The 19711-nt window shown below is 38.1% G+C and overlaps 1 protein-coding gene across 7 annotated transcripts in view; it reads left to right on the top strand.

The window, feature by feature from the left end:
• The window catches only part of CD226 (CD226 molecule), a 98269-nt gene extending 78784 nt beyond the window's left edge, over positions 1–19485 (top strand). For 3 of the 7 annotated variants that reach the window (XM_037806234.1, XM_037806232.1, XM_037806233.1), the window contains 3 exons: positions 9533–9629; positions 13497–13554; positions 15396–19485. In XM_037806234.1, the coding sequence (XP_037662162.1) occupies positions 9533–9629; positions 13497–13554; positions 15396–15509 (269 nt within the window). In that variant the 3' untranslated portion in view covers positions 15510–19485. The remainder of the gene's footprint in view (positions 1–9532; positions 9630–13496; positions 13555–15395) is intronic. The other 4 variants (XM_037806230.1, XM_037806236.1, XM_037806235.1 and 1 more) reach the window with 4 other exon arrangements.
• Positions 19486–19711: the final 226 nt, after the last annotated feature.

The following is a 19711-nucleotide window of genomic DNA, read 5'->3' on the forward strand; positions in this document are numbered from 1 at the left end:
CATTTATTCAACCGAAAACTGGGTTATTTTTGTTGTTGTTGTAACTTGTTATAAATAAATGTTTTGTAATCCTCATTGGCCATCCTAAAATTTATTTCCAGAATTAATTCAATACATTTCACTTTTGTTAGAGTTCAAGAATAGCCACGGTGTTCATAATTTTTTAAATAAAAGAGTAGTATTTTGTTAGTCTACAAGAAGAGACTCTTCCTTTCATGAGTATGAGGTTGAAATGTTAGTGCTTTCTATTGGATTGGTGGAGAGTGAAAAATAGTTTTGGTGCTGATGAATTGGGAGTGAAATGAAAACATCATTTAAACTTGATGGTGGGCATGGGCAAAATGAAGTGTAGATGTTGAGATGAGAAGGTTGCACTACAAAAGGGCAGGGTATTTTCTATGGCTTTTAATGAAAGAAGTTCAAGTTCATGATGGATGAGCAAATAACCCCAGATAGGGGCCATGCAGGAGGCAAATTTACGAATATAGAAAAGCACAAGCTTGCAACGTAGTTGTTGTCCTCACTTTAATGTACCTAGGGTTTTTCATGTCTTGTATAAAACATAGAGATTCTTCACTCTATTATTGTGTGTGTGTGTGTGAGAGAGAGAGAGAGAGAATCTATCTGCAAACGTTTGTTAGTGGGAGCATTGTGTATATTATTCAACAATTAGTCATGCCATGTGGTAAACACTCAATAACTATGTGTGATTGTGTGGGCAGTTTGGCACACACATACAAAATCTATGCATGTATGCCAAATCCCAAACACTTCACTCAAAGTAGATCATTTTCCTTTTATGTTGGCTACTGACTTCTCCCTCTGACCCAGTAAATAAAGATAACGGTTTTGAAATCCAATCATGCAATTCCTTTTTTAATCATTGGCTATTTTAAAAAAAGAGATATCAGATGGATAATTAAACTCTGGAGTATAAACCTGCAGATTTTGAAATTATTAAGAGAGATCTTGTTTCTTATAACCAGGCATTGGTTTTCATATGCTTTGTAAAGCACTTATTGAACTTTTTTTTTCCATAAAATGATTTAAAAGTGGATAGACTATTTATAGGTAAATATTCAGCCCAATGCTTGCTATTTCATATTCTGAAAAGATCTGTGTGGCATTTATAGCCCATTTATATATAGGTCTACATAAATGCCATGTAGTTTAGGTTTTAAAGTTTCTAAGGACCCAATCCAGAGTTCCCCTGGAGGAGGTCCCTTACAGAGTAGAGACAGACTTCAAAGCCAGTTTCGGGAATGCTGGCATCAGAATCATCTGGCATGCTTCCTAAAAACACAGATTCCTAGTTCCTAAGTCTGTGAATCAGAGTGATATTTAGCAAGTGTCCAAGTGATCCTTACAAACACTGGAAATTAAGATTCAGCAGAGTAAGGGGTTAGCCAAGGCTGCTCCTGTTTAATTTTGTCTCCAGTGTTCTAGTATTCATTTATCTCTTGAACAAAATCAGGAATGAGGCTTTAGATAACAAAACAGGGAAAAGAAAATGATGTAGATGCAACAAGTTCCATATTTGGATTAGTGTTTTGTAATACTTTCATGTGGGTACTCTCCCATTTTACTCAGGAAAAATCTCTAGATCCTGGGTGGGATTACGTACTCTTGAGTATCTGGCTTCCTGCTGTGAAAAATGAACAACTGCAAGAAAAAGGGAAGAGAGATGAGTGAGGGATGTAGAGGGAAATGGAGGCAGCTAACAGCTTTGGAGTGAGCGAGGAGAGAAGCATAACCCGTCCTAACCGAGGACAAGAGTGTGACGGGACACAGGTGACTGAGGGGGATAGTAGCTCTCCTGCTGGGGACCGCAGCCTGGGGCATCCCAGCTTTCCAGCTCAGTGCAAGACTCAATACCCAGAGTGAAGATCCAAGAGCCAACAAGCTGAGTGTATTGCTTGTCCTCTGCTAAGTAAGGTGAAGAAATATGCTATGTGGCTTCGAATTATTTCCATCTAAAACGATAGTGTAAAAATTTGGTACACAAAAGGATTAAGCTTGACTAATTTAGAAAATTCGGGTATGTAGAACATTCCCCTACTTATTCCTTATATAAGAAAGATAGCGTGTGTGCAATGTGTATTGCAAACACAATACCCATCAGAATTTATATTTTCTTACAATAGCATAATGGAAATGAAATTTAAAAATGAGCCATCACTATTCAGAGAGAACCGAAATGTCAATTATCAGCTGTGTCGAGGGTCCACAAGACCATCCCCAGGACTCTGATTCTCTAGGAGTCACAGGCCCCATGTCTAGTCACACTCATGGCTGCTATGTATTATAGCAAAAGGATCCGGAGTGAAATCAGCACAGGGAAAAGGCACGTGGGACAGAGCTAGAGGATGGACTGTTTCCCAGAAGGAAAGCAGGTGGTTAGCACTAACCACATTGATTGTACAAACAGTGTAGACACAGTAAACCACTTCTATCAGTTAGCGGATGGCAGGATCACCAGATTTCCTCATTCCCAGAGGCCACCCAAGGGCCAGCCTTGTAAGCAGGCCTTCCCGAGGAGGGCAGCTCAGGCCTGCTGTGGGTACTCTTTTCTGATGTCCATCCACTAAGAAAGTGAGCAGGGTGTGTGTAGTTCTTGAAATTCCGACGTACGATGCATGTGTACAGCCTCCTTTAAATCATGTGTGCTCACAAAAATCAAGTGCTCAAGAAATATAAAACAAGGCTGAGAAGCATTGGGGTAAAACGAGGTGCCATCTAACATCAAGGAGTGAGCCTTGATGTTTTTCTCAACAAATATACCAAACCAAAGGGGCACACCCTCCTTATGTTGTCATGTGCTGACTGCTATGCCCCGTCACACCCCAATCACTGGACAGCACTGTGGCCCCCTGTTTGCTGTATTGCCACGTAGTGACACCAGAATATGTAGCTAACACAGTCATTCTATAGTTGCATAAGTAAAATGTACAACCTACCTCAGCCTATTTCTTTCGCAACCAAGGAAAAGTTTTAAAGTACTTAAGCCATTTGGGAAACTACTTTCAACCAAGAGAGGCAAAACCATTGTAGCCAAATTTGTCCGTTGATTGGAACCTTGCTCTGCTCTTAGATTTCTCGATAATTCTAGGAGAGCTGCTTAGTTTCTCTGTGCCTCAATTTTCTCAGCGGAAATCTCTACTTGGTGGAAGACTAGTTGCTATTTATTCAGAAGGATTAGAGGTTGATATCAGGGTTCTTCTGTTCTCAGAAAATCATTTATTCTCTAGGACATTCTTGTTATAAAATGGAAATGTTTCCAAAATGTGGAGTATAAAATTGATTTGCACAAAGAAAGCCTACCTTTGAAACATTGGCATAATATTTTCCACCAAGTATTATGCCAGTGTTTAAGGCTTAGAGGGAAGTTCAACAACCCCTGGGCTACTATGATTTCCAGTGGTCCTCCAAAGCTACAGTTGTTATATGTCTATCAACACTACTTCTGCCCTTCCACAGGAAGGTGACTTTGCTACAGGAACACGTGCCCTCTGTTATACATGACTACTTCAACATGAAAAATATGGCTGTTGTTTAGTTAACCCCAACTTTGAATGCATATATATGGAATATAAGTATTAATAATGTGTATGGTGCTTAGAATATGTAAAGTACTTCTAAGTGTTTTATTTAAGTCCCAGGGCAATCCTTGTGGTTAATTTGATCGTTTTGCATTTGCCAACCTCCCCTCCACCACAAAACCTGGGATATTAATATCCTATCTGAGATCTTTCAGGGAAAAGAAAGAGAAGATGAAACTAGGACTCAGGGCTCCTTTCCTCAATGTCTGTGCTTTGCTCTAGTAACCCAATGTCTAATGTGGAGTGAAGGGTGAAGATGTGTCTGCATCATATAGTGAGCCAGAAATTGGAATTGCCCCCAGAAGGCTGAGCCTGTCAGCTTACACAGACCTGCTCCACCCAAATGCACACACTTGTGTATATTCCATATGTACATAGAATGCATTATAATATTTCTGCTTCTCTTTTTAATGAGGAAAGAAAATAAGAATCACTTTAGCAGTTCTCCACCATGACCCGTTAGACAGGGCTGGCTGGAGGCTGAGGATCTGTGCATTTTCCCAGCACAATATTTGGTCCAGATATTTAGGTTCTAAATTACCTGACTCCCGCACTCCCTAACCCCACCCCAAACAATAATGATAAACGATAGACACGAACGCCTGTGACTTCTTGCCTTGCCCTGAGGGAGGCCCCGGCAGCATTTCCATCGTAGCCTCTTCCAAGAGTTTCTACCTCAGCCATAAATATTTTTCACTCGCAGAAACAGCCTGAGGGGTCAGTCCTGGAGTGAATTATTCATTTATATATTTCACTCACTTGGTTTAAGTTGTTTTAACTGTATTTATCATTTGTGATGGGAGGAAAAATTATGGCTCCATAGTTCAAGACACTTTTGTCCTCCTATGAATCAACACGGCATTGGGATGTAAGCGAAAAAAAAGCAAAAAAGCGGCTGCTGAGAACGGACACTAATTCTTCCTTCTTTAAGAGAGGGGCTTGAGGGCTGACATTACTCAACCTAAGATCTATTAGCAGAACTTGGGGGGAAAACTGAATGTGATGAACTATTGATTAACTCTGAAAGCAGCCATCCATACCCAATCACTTTTCCTTTAAAAATTTTTTTTTCCCAGCCAAATTGGGCCAAGCAAGTTGTGTGGTGAAACCAGCCTGACTCTTAAGTACTAATTGTTCAAGTTAAAGCAGCAAAGAACAAAGGGAAGAGCAATATTGATACAGGCTAGAACATTCTAGATTGTAACCTCTCTGGAGTGTGACAGAAACCTCCACCCATGCTTTCCCCTTATTTCTTAGGGGAAAATGCTTTTCTCCGGGGGTGTCTTTAAATTGCCCAGGACTTTTAAAAACAATGTGAGCTCCATTTAGGCAGGCGCCAAATTTGTTTTTAACTACCACTTTATAGTCTCAGGTGCACAGTAGGCTTTAGATTACTGTGTGTTGAATGAATGAATGAATGAATGAATGAATGGAAGTGTCTGACTCCAAAAGATCAAGCATTTCTGGAAGGGGTTAAAAAGAAGCAATATATTTCTTATCAAAGGATGCATTTGAAAGTTGGATTTATAATTGACCGGTGACCTGAATGGCACTACTTTCCCACCCATGGATTCAACTTCTAAATTTCATATAACTTAGAGTTTAACAAAGATGACACTATTTTTAAAGGATCTGAGTATACTTCTAAAAGAAGCTACCTGCCTGCTGCCCTTTAAATAAAACCACTGGAATTTAGTAGATTATTCTGTTTTAAGCATGCAGATCTTTAATTTTGTATATATATATATGCATATATATATATTTTATTGAGATTGTTCACATACCATACAACTATCCAAAGATCCAAAGTGTACAATCAATTGCCCATGGTACCATCATACAGCTGTGCATCAATTAACACAATTAATTTTTTTCAATTTTTAGAACATTTTCATTACTCCAGAGAAGAAATAAAGACAAAAAAAATAGCTAAAATCCTCCCATACCCCTAACCATGCCCCTCTACGTTGTTGATTCATAGTATTGGTATAGTACATTTGTAACTATTGATGAAAGAATGTTAAAATACTACTAACTGTAGTATGTAGTTTGCAATAGGTATATATTTTTTCCTATATGCCTCTCTATTATTAAATTCTAGTTAAAGTGTCATACATTTGTTCTAGTTCGTGAACGAGATTTCTAATATTTGTGTAGTTAATCACAGACATTGTCCACCACAAGATTCACTGTTTTATACATTCCCATCTTTTAACCTCCAATTTTCCTTCTGGTGACATACGTGACTCTTAGCTTCCCCTTTCCACCACATTCACACACCATTCAGCACTGTTAGTTTTTCTCATAACATGCTACCATCACCCCTGTCCATTTCCAAACATTTAAGTTCACCCTAGTTGAATGTTCTGCTCATAATAAGCAACCACTCCCCATTCTTTAGCCTCATTCTATACCCTGGTAACTTATATTTCATGTCTATGAGATTACATATTATAATTAGTTCATATCAGTGAGACCCTGCAATATTTGCCTTTATGTGTCTGTCTTATTTCACTCAATATAGTGCCCTCAAGATTTCTTCATTAACCCATTTCTTTCAAGATGGTTTTGTTCACACACCATACATTCCATCCTAAGTAAACAATCATTGGTTCCCTAGTCACAAATTTATGTATTCAGCATAATTGCCACTAACTATATAAGAACATCTCCATTTCTTCCACAAAGAAGGAGGAAGAGTCAAAAAAGGCAGAGAGACAAAAGAAGAAGAAAAGAGAGAGACATACAAATAAACAACAACAACAAAAAAAAAACAAAACTTGACAGCTAGAAAGCAACAAAAGGAAAGACAGCATTAACCTAAAGTAGAAAAAAGAATCAGACAACATCACCAATGCCAGGAGTCCCATACCCTTCCCCTACTCCCCACCCCCCGATAGGCATTTAGCTTTGGTATATTGCCTTTGTTATATTAAAGGAAGCATAATACAATGTTTCCATAAATTATAGTCTCTAGTTTGCATTGATTGTATTTCCCCCCCCAATCCCACCCTATTTTTAACACCTTGCAACGTTGACATTCATTTGTTCTACCTCATGTAAAAACATATTTGTGCCTTTTATTACAATCATTGAGCACCCTAGATTTCACTGAGTTACACAGTCCCAGTCTTTATCTTTTGTCTTTTGTTCTGGTGTCCCACATGGTCCCAACCTTCCTCTTTCAACCATACTCATAGTCATCTTTGTTCAGTGTACTTACAGTGCTGTGCTACTATCTCCCCAAATTGTTTTCCAAACCTCTCACTCCTGTCTTTTCCTTTCTGTCTGCAGTGCTTCCTTTAGTGTTTCTGGTAGAGCAGGTTTCTTGTTCACAAACTCTGTCATTGTCTGTCAGAGAATATTTTAAGTTCTCCCTCATAGCTGAAGGACAGTTTTGCCAGATATAGGATTCTTGGTTGGTGGTTTTTCTCTTTCAGTATCTTAAATATATCACCCCACTTCCATTGTGCCTCCATGGTTTCTATTAAGAAATCTGCACACAGTCTTATCAAGCTTCCTTTGTATGTGATGGATTGCTTTTCTCTTTCTGCTTTCAGAATTCTCTCTTTATCTTTGACATTTGATAATTTGATTATTAAGTGTCTTGGCATAGACCTATTCAGATCTATTCTGTTTGGGGTACACTACACTTCTTGGATCCATAATTTTATGTCTTTCATAAGAGATGGGAAATTTTCATTGATTATTTCCTTTATTATTGCTTCTGCCCCCTTTCCCTTCTCTTCTCCTTCTGGGACACAATGACACGTACATTCTTGATTTCCTTTTTGTCTTTAAGTTCTCAGATATGTTGCTCATATTTTTCCATTCTTTTTTCTATCTGTTCTTTTGTGTGTAGGCTTTCAGGTGCCTTATTCTCCAGTTCCTGAGTGTTTTCTTCTGCCTCTTGAGATCTGCTGTTGTATGTTTCCATTGTGTCTTTCATCTCTTGTGTTGTGGCTTTCATTTCCATAGATTCTGCCAGTTGGTTTTTCAAACTTTCAATTTCTACCTTATGTACGACCAGTGTTTTCATTATACAGTTCATCTCTTTCACCATATCTTCCCTAAACTTTTTGAATAGACTTATTATTAGTTGTTTCAATTCCTGTATCTCAGTTGAAGTGTAAGTTTGTTCCTTTGGGACATAACTTCATTTTTCTTAGTGTAGGTTGTAGTTTTCTGTTGTCTAGGCATCTGGTTTCCTTGGTTACCCTAATCAGGTTTTCCTAGACCAGAATGGGCTCAGGTCCCAGAAGGAAGAACTATTCAATATCTGGTTTCCCTATTAGGGTATGTCTTAGAAGATTGGTACACCCTGTGAGGCCTCAGGTCACTGCACTTTTCTGCCCAGCAGGTGGTGCCTGTCAGCCTGTAACTCCAGACTGGTGTAAGGAGGTGTGGCCCATGGCTGTTTTCCCCCAGGCTCTGGAGTCTGATTCTGAATGGAAGGCGGGTATTAGAGCTGGTCCCCTCCCCTTTTCTCTTAGAGAAGATAGACCCCCCCCAGAGAGAGGTCATTAGCATTTGAATGGTTTCTGCCTGTGCTATCTCCACTCTCGTCTGGGTCGGAGCACTGGGAACTGAATGTGGCTGAGGCCTTCTCCACTGAGCCGAAACAGGGACAGAAAGTCCCCTTCAGGGCTAGTCCATGGTGACCCTCCAGCCCTCTAAGGTCAGTTGTCACCTCAAGCCTCTGCCTGCTTGTTGGGGATTCGTAGCTCATAGCTTGTAGTGAGCAGTTCACACTTGCTAATTAAAACCCCAGTTGGAGCTCAGTTGAGCTATATTCGCTTGCTGGGAGAGAGCATATCTCTAGTACCATGAGGCTTTGCAGCTTGGGCTGTGGGGAGAGGGGTCTCCCAGCTTGGATCTGCAGTTTTTACTTACAGATTTTATGCTGTGATCTTGGGCATTCCTCCCAATTCAGGTTGGTGTATGATGCGTGGGTGGTCACGGTTGTCCCCCCACATTATTCCGGATTATTTACTAGTTGTTCCTGGTTGTTTATTAGTTGTTCCAGGGGGACTAACTAGCTTCCACTCCTCTCTATGCTGCCATCTTAGATCCTACCAGATCTTTAAATTTTGTTTTATTTTTTTCTGATTACAAAAGCAATATATCGTTGAGAAAATTTGGAAAATACCAAAAAGCCTGAAGAAAACAGCTGCTTTAATTCTACTCCCTGAATGTCATTACTTTAAATATTTGCATGTTTCCAGCAGGTTTTTCCCCATGTAGTCTATCATCTAACTAAGATATTGCATATGCAATTATGAGTTGTGCTTTTGAACTCTTACTTAACTTTATATCTAAAGTCAGCACTTTCCTATCCCATTAAAATTCTTGACAAATATATATCTGTCTAAAGAGCAGTGATTCTCAAACAGTGGTCCTGGGACCAGCATTTTAGGGATCACCCGGGAGCTGAATTAGGGTTGGCCCCTCACCATTTTTTCATCACTGATTCAAATTAAATGGAAAATATTTCTTAATCAAAGTGCTTCTTGTACATCAAAGCTGCATACTGTTGTGGGTTGGATGTGCTTATTATATGAGATATAAAATTAAGCTTCATTCATGTACTATTCTGATAGTCATTTTTTTTTTTCTACAAATGGTTTTGGGTATGTGGTCAGAAGTTTAAGAGGATGAAGTGGAATACTCCTTCCATTCTTGTTTTTCTTAAGGTGTTAAACTCTAGTAAATCAAGAATCTAATAAAAATGTGTGAGGAGTCAGAAATGTTTAGGGGATTCAAAGAGAAAAAATGTCATTTTCTTTTATCTTATACAGTTTTACTAGGCTATTGTTTGTTTTGGGTTGTTACTCTATAATGTTTTAGACACATTTCCCTCTTTTCCCTACATTCCTTCATCCTGGCTTTAGTTGAATTCCTAATTCCTTTAATTATTATTTCTTTCCTCTTAGGTAAAACCAACAACCAATATACCCTCTTCCTGGCTGGAGGGATAGTTTCAGTGCTGCTGCTTGCTATCCTAATCTACATTGTCATTCATTGTAACAGGTGAGCATCACATCTTACCTTGAATCATGTTTACCCTGAGTAATTCTGATGATAGAAATTTTCTATTCATAACCTAACAGTTTGTCAAGCTATCTCAGCAATCACATACAGTTTTTTTGAGTACAGTTGTTACACAAAGGAGGAGAAGTGGTTTGTTATCAGAGGAGAGAGCTAGAGTAATACACTGAAGACTGCAGGATGGTCTGCCCCTGCGTTAGCACAGCTCTCCTGTTCTGGGCAGCCTACTGAGGGATAAGAGAGTTGGGGGATTACTTTAGAGAGGGTAGTTGGCCATTTGGTCATTACCAAAGTTTCCTACCTTTAAGTGTCTTGTGGCACACTTGAGAATGTTCTAGAATATTCTTATTAACCCTTTCTGACTCTCCCATATTTATCAGCTCACTTGGCTAGGCTTTTGTTGCACTTAGCTGTAATCATATTGTATTGGAATGACTCCTTTTACTTGTATTCCACTTAAAGTGTTAACTTCTTAAAGGGGGGAAGGAATCAAACCTTTGCTATCTAAATTTCGAATGTGACTCCCTTAAAATATTTTTGTTGAATGCAATTATCCATCTCCGTTTTTCTGCTCCAGTATTACCAAATGCGTGTGCGCATGCTCACGCGGTTCTGTTACCTGGCTTTCCAGAATGTTCCTCTTCCATCATCTCCAATCCATGCCCCAGCCTCTGCCTCTCTGGAGGACCTGCTCACCGCTCACCTGATTTTTTGTAATACTCTCCAGTCTGGGCTCCTTCCCTGAGACAGACCAAAGAGCAGACAACTGTTCCAAAGTCCCCTGCCCTCGAAGGCTAGAAGGCACCGGGTGTGAAGCAAGAGTTCAGCTTCCAGCCCATCCATTTTCTCTGGTTCCTCTTTTAAAAGCAGGGCTGGCCATGCCCTTCTCTTGTTCACAAACCTTTCCTATCTCCTCCCTGCCGCCACAGTAAGTTAAAGCTCATTAAACCTGCCCTTGGCTCTGACCCCAGCCTCGTTTTCAATTTGGATTTTCTGCTTTACTTGCTTCCCCCAAAGTCGACACATTTTGCTAAAAGTGTAACTTTTATTCTTGAAACACTTCCATCTCTTCCCCCACGTGGTATGGCACCGACATGCTTTTCTCCCATATTTAGCCTTAACCCTGAGCTACCTCCAAGCCCCCCGACACCTGCCTCTGTGCATCCATCCTAGACCCCGGTCCCAGCAGGTGGACCTGGTGCCACCGCCCGAGCCCATCGTCCCTCACCTGCTGCTTTGCGTTCTAATTATTTTCATCCACAATGGTGGGGATTAGATTTCATTCATTTCTTGGTGTTTCCTAGCATTTGGCACCAATCTTTCCAATCTTGGATGATGGTCAATAAGCCCTTGTCTAATAAATTGAAAAATGGAAGAGTCATTTTACCTTTCTCTCCATCACTATCTGCCCTCAAGTCTTTCACTGGTCAGAAGTGAGTAACCAGAGGTAAGGAACCCAGGATGTTAGCGATGCCAAGGATTTCTCTAGTGCTTTCCCCGGCAGATAAAACACACACGGAGGGCAGAGCTGATGGGAGGCTCACAGGGGAACACGGGCCACATAAATAAGAGGGACAGTGACAGGAATGGATCTCCGGAGGGTCACAGATGTTGGACATGATGGATTTTTCTCCATGAAAATGCATCACTTTCACCTGAACAGCTAAATGGGACTAGATTATATTTTGCCACTTGGTTAAATGTGATAAAAAGAAGATGAGTGGACTTGAATGCATAATAATAGGGGAATGCCACAGAGGAAAAAGAACTTGTTTTATCTACCTTGTCCTTAGTATCAGTTTGTGGTTGTTACTTCAATTGGAAATGCTTTGAAAAATGACCCAAGGACTTAAGCAGTGACCTTCTCGATGCTGTCTTGGAGACCGTTTAAAGTAATCCTGCAGCTTTGGGTGTACTGGTTTGGACAGCCGCCAGTTAAATCAGACAGTGTGCCTGAGTGAAAGCGAAGTCTTACTTCACGCTGAGTGCCTGCCATCCGGTGTGTACAGGGTTGTTTGGAGGAGTTCACTGCCCCTTACTTGTGTTTGCATTTAGAGATAAGAATAACACTGATATCAATGGATGATCTAGGCACGGTGCCCCAGGACTGGTAAACGTGAGCAGAGCCAAAATATATTCTGTAGATTGATACCTGTGTTTTTTAGGGAGAAATTTCATATTTAGCGAGCCCCTGCAAAATGTGAGACACTTGTTTTTACACTCATCGTCTACTTTGAGTTTCATAACAAGTAGGGGGACAAACCTGTCCCAGTTTTAGCCTTGAAAGTTCCACATCCCAGGAAACCCCCCAGTCTTAGCAAACTGGAACTCTTGGTCAACCTAGAAAAAACCGTAATATTTTTATTGTCTTTAATTTAGAGACACAGGACTGAACTTCAGAGATGTCAGTAACTCAGCTGGTAAATTGTAGAGCATAACTTTAACACAGATCATCTGAGTTTAAGCTCTTGTTTTCATCACATTGTGTACTCCAGGCTTATTTTATTTTTAATGAGATATTTGGGCCTATTTGAGAAAGTTGACTCTGTATCATGAGATAACGAACCTTGGGGACTATTATTTAACAAAAGCTCAAAGATCATAGATCTGTGTCTCAATGTCCTCAGCTGTAAAAAGAGGATAACATCCATATCATATGTAGACAGCATCTGTGTTATAGATTTCTTTTGAGGATTAAATGGCTTTATATAGAACACCTGGAAACATGCCTTGTACATAGTACTATTCAATGAATAATGGATACTGACATCTACTGGAGAAACGTTAGTTTTTAACCACATTCATGCAGCCATTTACTAAAGAGGATCTTTGTGATTATGTTGACACAGCAACTAGAAGGCACCATGAGAGGATCAAATCCATCACCTGAACAACATTTCCTTGGCTAGAGAATATTGCCAGGTTTTCAAGATTTCAGTCTCATCATTTAAAAAATCATCCTTATTTTTGCGTCTAACCCATCTCTTCTCTTTTTTGACAAGTATCTTTTATTCCTTTGGGGAGATAAGAAGCGATAGTCACCATTTTGCCATCATAACACCTTTCAAATACTTGGAAACTGTTAGTTCATCTCTTGCATTTAATTACAGTTGTCTTTTTACTCCTTTTGTATTTTCTCTTCTAAGATTCATCATGATGTTAGGTCTTCATAGGTTTCATTGGAACTGTGGCGAGTTTGTTTAATAGTATGGTTCTAGATGACCCCATTCAGCCCTAAAGAAGTGACCCCAGAACTAGTAGAGCCCAAAAGTGATTGCTGTGGATTGGATCTGTCCACTAGCCACTAGCCAACCATGCCATTTTGGGCGAGTTGCTATTCTTCTTCATGCCTCAGTTTTCTGATCTATTAAATAAAAGGTTGTGTTGAAATCCAAGTAAAATGATCCATAACGTGGTTAAAATAACACCTGGAAGCTCCTACAAAGCTTAATTATTGTCATCCAAGAATTTATACTGTTGGCATTTAGAAGAAAGTTTTAATCGTGAGAAATCTATAAGCCCTAGGTTATTTGGAGAAGGCTATGAACTGTCTATGTAGTAACCCATTATGAATCATTCTTTGGCAAAATCCCTGAGATTAAGTGTTAATGTACACTGAATGGATACCCATTTAATTCCCTTCCCATCTATGAACATCTTGGAGAAGGTAGGGAAAATGTAACACAATTTAGGTCAATGGAATTTTGGTTAGTATGTATAAGGCAACCGTGGATAGCTACTTCAACACATTTAGTAGGTGCACATGGGCAGGGGAAGTATGGAGTATTTAAAATAACAATAGTGCTAAGTATAATATCTTAATATCCTTTCTTGAATATGTATTCCCAGAAGGAGAAGGAGACAGAAAAGAGTTCTAAATAAGGAGGCCTGGTATACACAGAATAGGGTAAGTTTACTTAGAATTGTCATTTTTTCCCTTTTGTGTGCTGTAAAAGTCACTCTATTTCGCAGTTAGCAATACTAACTTTTATTCTCCTTTCAATAGGTCATGCAATTGCTTATAATCTAAGTGTCAGCTATTTAAGGAACTAGTTATTTTCTGAACTATACTCTTTTTATTGGCACCCTTTAAGATAAAATTTGCTTTATATTAATACCAATTGCATTAACATAACAATCAACACTACACATGAAGTTGGGGAGACAGCATGGCAGAATGGGAAATAGATGGATCCTATCCTGAATGCTGACATCCTGGTTTCAAATCCCAGCTCTGCTACTTTATAGGTGTGTCAAGTTGGACACGTTTTTTCATCCAATTAAATTAAAATATATTACATAAAAGACTCAGAAGCATTTCATGCATTTAGAAGGACACAATGTGTGATATTTGCTTTTATTATTGCCTTTGGGTGGATTTATTAAATAATGAGTGCTCAAGTTCAATTATAAAGCTAAAGACCTTTGTTATGGGCTGCTGTCTGATAAACTGTAAAAATTTTCTTTTCACTCTACCTTGCTCCTGCCTCTTTTGGTTTCATTAAAATAGTAGAAACATCCCTCTGGGTTTGCCAATGAGAGTGATTGTTATTTTAAGCTCATCATCTTTACTATAGTTAAACTATTGCTCTTTAATACATATTCAGTTTTATAAAATTTCACAATAAAACATTTTCCCCAAGCACTATCCAAAATTACATCAATTTCTCTTCAATTAAATCATTTACAGTTGAATGCTAATTGTCCCCAAAGTCATGTTTAGAGTTTTTAACCGTCTGATACATGTGCTTCAGACTTCTTAGTAACCTATCAGATTAATTATTTTTTTTTAATTAGGTAGTTGCTCTTTGGAAAAATTTTTTTTTCTAATTTATGGCTTGTTTCTTGACACCACTTTATACAGAGTCAAGAAGCCTTGAATTTTTTCATCTGCCATCCCATCAGGCAATAGACTGGTGCTTTCGTCATACACAATTTTTGGGTCCTCTTTTCATCCTTAGATGTTGCCCATTCAAACTAATCCAAAGCCAAATTTATTGCAGTGAATTTCAGTGAGAAAAGCAGCTTTTCAATTTCTATGTTAGATATTAAACTTTTTCAGGTTCCTGTAGCATCTTGATAATATTTTGAAGGGTGGTTAGAAAACCAGATAGTAAGTGGAACTGTGAAAGATAAAGAAGTTAAACCATCTTGATTCTTTTGTTTTGTTCAGACAGGCACTTGCATTTGCCTTTCACTTTCTTGTTGCAAACACCAAAACTACTCTAAATGTCCAAATTACCTACCAAAGGACGCCTCTCTTCTTCTCTGGTTAGAGTGGAGATTAATGATTGTATAGCATCATCTTTAAAGTGAATGGCAGCTTGTTTCATTAATTTCTTTCCTTGTGTTCAGAACCTGTTTTTCAAGCTTGGACACTATATACTTTAAAGTTGTTAAGATATTCATTCAACAGACATTAATGGGTACATACCATAATAAAATACAATACAAAACTTTCCATATACGAAATACAGAAAATAGCCTAACCTTGGGAATGGGAGCTATATATCTAAACAGATAATTCATAACCCAATGTTAGTTTTCAGATGCATCTCACTCAGATTCCAGCAAATCAAGAATGTGATTACTAACAAATTCAGTATGTTGAAGAGAATTTTATGAAATTAATCATAATGGGGACTTGATCAAGGTTGAATAGAGAAGGCTGGGGTTAAGTTTTGAATATCTTTATTAGCTCTTGAAATGCAGTGCCTTGTTGAAATCCTTTGCTGTTTGTCTTTCCAGCCAGCCAACAACTACAGAAGTCCCATCTCGACCAATCGACACTTGGAAGGCGCAGGAGAGGATATTTATGTCAACTATCCTACCTTCTCCCGTAGACCAAAGACTAAACCCTAAGCTTTTTCCTTGATCTGAGCAAATTAATAATGACTATTAGGTACATGAGATCTTTGGGAAATTTCTTCCCACTGCCCAGGTTGATTTAATTTATTTCATTTGACAAGAAAAATAGTGCATTACATTCTTAACAGAAATGTTTCAGAAAACCTGACTCTAATGAGTTTATACATAAATGGGAACTCATTGAATCATGTAATGAAACAATCCAGGGGACAATCACGCTTCAGCAAGTCTTATTTATGAGGGCTTAAATGGTCTAGAATTAAGTATGGGCATGCACTGGTTTCTGGATCGCCTTCCATGGTGTTAGAGCCACTTCTATGGTGTTGGATCAACTCCCTTGGTGTTGGGTTGACTTCCTTGGGGTTGGCCTAATTCTCATGAGGGTTCTCCCAGTGTTTCCAAGAAGGCTGCTAATAACTCTTGGCAATTCATAATCCTTGTTTTGTGTCTGCAAGAAAATTTGCTTCTTTAGTATGGCAAACAAATCAGGTTATTTGTCCATCAATAAAATAGCGTCATGGCTAGAGAGGATGAAATGGCTTAATTTATATAAATGTTCTACTTCTAGAGCTGGGGGTGGGGCCAAAACACATTGCTGGGAAATTCATAGTACTGGCAGAGGAAGGAAAGGCGAGCCCAGAAGCTGGGGAGGTTACCAACAAATGTTGGCTGCAATGATGTTCCAAGGCAGTCCTTGTTAACCAACTCAAAAGTGGATATGGGGGTGCATCTAGGTTAGCTCTCTCTCTCTTTCTCTCTCCCCACTTTTAGAATCTGCTATATCAGCATAGTCCGGAAGGGTAATTGGCAGCAGAATAAATGAAAAATCAAAAGGAAGTTAAAAGTGCCAGGGAAATCTCTTCCCTTTTATTATTATTGTTATTACTATTATTATTATTATTTATCTCTGATTCTATCTAGAATTCTGGCCACTGTGCCCAGGCCTAGCCTTCTACAACTATAGAAGATGGTCCAAAAATAGCTTCATATTTTTAATATTGATTTTTCTTATTTTTGAGAATTATTTTTAATAAATTAATTCTCTTAAAGGGGTCAGGCACTTAGGCATTATTAATTTTTTTGATAGTGAAATTTGAATACAAGGGAAATAATGATACTTGGAAGTGGTGGTATGGGTTAATAGGGTAGAAAATTGAGAAGGAAGAGAGCATTGGGAGGAGACAGAGACAGGAAAGGGGATCAAAGAATAGAAGGATACAAGGAAGAACTGTACCATGATTTGGCCAAAGACAGCCCAGTAATGCCACTGAAAATAAAGGAGACCATACCTGATATTGTCCAAATTTTAGATGGAGGCAAACAATGAAGAGTATTAATGAAATTGAATAAATAATCATGGTCATCTTGAAACCAACATGGTCATTTCCAAAAAAATGTGATCATTCATCTCTGAAAGGTTCATTACTCATTTTGATAAAAGTGGCATTTCAGTATCAAAGTTGCAGATCTGGCATGAAAATCTTAAGTGATGCAAAAACAATTTCTCATGTTGTCCACGCAGAGTCTAAGTTTGTAATTTTCCATTTTAGTACATCAGTGAATACTTTTGTGATATTACATACTGTGCCTGCCAAATAGTGCAATTACTCCGAATTACAGACATTTTGACAGGCCCTATCTGTTTCAGAAGGGAAAAAATAAAAACAACCATTTCCCAGTTGCACTTGTATATATGCAAGAGGAGTTAACAACTCTCATTTTTATTATGTTTGCATACAGATCCTTATATCTGGATTCATGAAGGGTTTCCCCCAATAGAGTAGAATAGCAGAATAGAAATGACATTCTACTGTGTTGTGGACCTATGCAAGTTTTCATGGCTGGATTAATAAGTTGCATGTAGGGTGAAGCTGGCTCAAAGAAACAGTATCATTTAAAAGCTAAACTATTTTTTTTCCTAAAAGTTGAAGACAATGAAACTACTACTTTCTGGAAGATTCTGAAAACCAAATTCTCAAAGATTGATGTACTTGAGGAGGAAGACATTGCCACCATTGTAACGTGGGGAAAGGTCAATCCCGTTCCGGCAGAGAAAATTCCGGCAGAGAAAACTTGTACTGGGATGTGAACTCCACAAGCATTCGGCATCGTCCTGGGAGCTTGTCCTCGTGGCTCCATGGAAGACTTTTGTGACAAACCGTCTAATTGCTGCAAAGCCTCGAGAACATTTGGAATTTGTCTCTTTTTCCATGGGTGCTTTATTTATTTTTAAATCTCTCAATCAAAACTTGAATGAGAACTACCTACTTGGTCCCTTCTTCTTTTCTGTATATTCTTCCTCTGCAGAGCTCAGAGTGTTTTTCGGGGCTTCAAGAACCTACAAAATTCTGCAAAAATTCTCTGCCTCCTTGCTGCTCCTATTACACTCTGCTTTTACACTGACAGAATTCCGTTCCTTCATGTACATTCTCTGAATGTTTTCATTTAGAACATTTTCATTTTAGCTTTTTTAAAAAATTTTTTAATATTATACTTAATTCACCAGAGTTTGGGGACTCTACCTCCTATATGTTTTGTTTTCTCTTAATCTCTTGTGCCCACTATTCTGGTTGTCATTGAGGAAACGGGTAGAAACAGACCCACAGGAGAAGAGATCAGAATTGAAATAATTTATATTCTAAGTCTCTTTGAAAGTGGCTGCTTAGAAAGCAAGGTTCTTCCTAATACTCTTTTTCACATATGTAATTTACGCTGGTATACAATACAACAAAAATAAAAAGCTGTGTTTCCTTTGAATGCCATTATTTCAGTATTTACATTAAAGTAACCAATGAAAGGGGATCGCTGAGTGCTGAGTAGGTAGGTCTGTTTGTTGAATGTCATTATGGAGAACACACTTGTCGGGGAAAGAAGTCTTATTAACCTACAGTGAGTATCCTTTGATTCTGCTAACATCAGTGAAGCCGTCAGACAACTTCTCTCATGTTTATGGGTGGGAGGCAGGTGAAGACTACAATTTTCATTTTAAAGATTCAAATTTATAGAATGTTTTCTATCATTCAGTTTATTACTAAGTTTCCACACATGTAAATTTAAAATACACTGACTATCAATTTACAAGATAAAGTAAGATAAAAATAATTTTTATAGGTTTACTTTTACTGTCTCAAAAGTTGTGCTGGTTTATATAGAACTGTATTAAATAAAAATTACAGCTGAATTGCAGTAATTTTCCAAACTAGTAGGGTTCAAATTGAAATTCAAAATCATTGCAATTCAAAATGCTTCTCCTTGGTTTATAATGAGTGCTGTATTTTGTACTGTGTGTACGAAATTTCAACGAGGTTGAAGAGAATGTAGAATAAAGAGGCTTATAAAGTATAGGTAGAGAGGCTAAATTGTGAGTATAAACTTTAGCCTCTTTCCACACTAGCCACAAGAAAATATCTTTGAAAAATATAAAACAGTACAAACATGTAACATCATTGTTTTATTATCGTTATTTTGGCCATTGTTAAAATGTCATGTCTAGGAAGGATTGACTGTTACATTCAGGCTTTCGTATAAATGAGTATATTTTTCATTGGACTCTTCTTTGGAATTATTCTTAGTCTATTGAACATTTACTGGAAAAAAAAGTTTTTTTTTTTTAACTTACTAGTGAGCCAAAAGGCAGAACTGCAGTTTCCAGAATAAATGGCAATACCTTCTAAAGAAATGTTATAAATATTTAAGGTTGGTTTACATACATGTTTTTAAATATTCAAAGCACTAACTACCTTGTGAGGTATTGTACAAAAAGATAATTTGTGTATATGGGTGATAAATAATCCTGGTTTATACCTGGTTTATGTCCCTGTTTGAGTGATAGTGTATGGCTCCCCTATTTAAAATGCTTTTTCCAGTTTTGCTGTGCAATTTATGAGTAATTGGTTTTTGTAGGGCATGCACATATTTGCCATGATGTATTGTATTTCGTTGTTTCTAATCAATAAAATGTAGTACTCCATGATCATCAGTTTCACTTGCCATCAAACCATAGCAGGGAAAATTCCTGCAGAATAAAATTTGAAGAATTAAATGCAGAAAAAATTCAAATCACGACACTTGGTAACTTCTACCTCGATGCAATATTCTGGGTATTTCATAAGTGCTTGTAGTTCAAGGGATCAAATAGCTGAACAAAATTTTTTGTTTTTCCTTTTTAAATAGCAGTCCCTTGGCCTCCCACATTT

This window comes from Choloepus didactylus, chromosome 16, assembly GCF_015220235.1.
Source record: "Choloepus didactylus isolate mChoDid1 chromosome 16, mChoDid1.pri, whole genome shotgun sequence".
Taxonomy (NCBI): domain Eukaryota; kingdom Metazoa; phylum Chordata; class Mammalia; order Pilosa; family Megalonychidae; genus Choloepus; species Choloepus didactylus.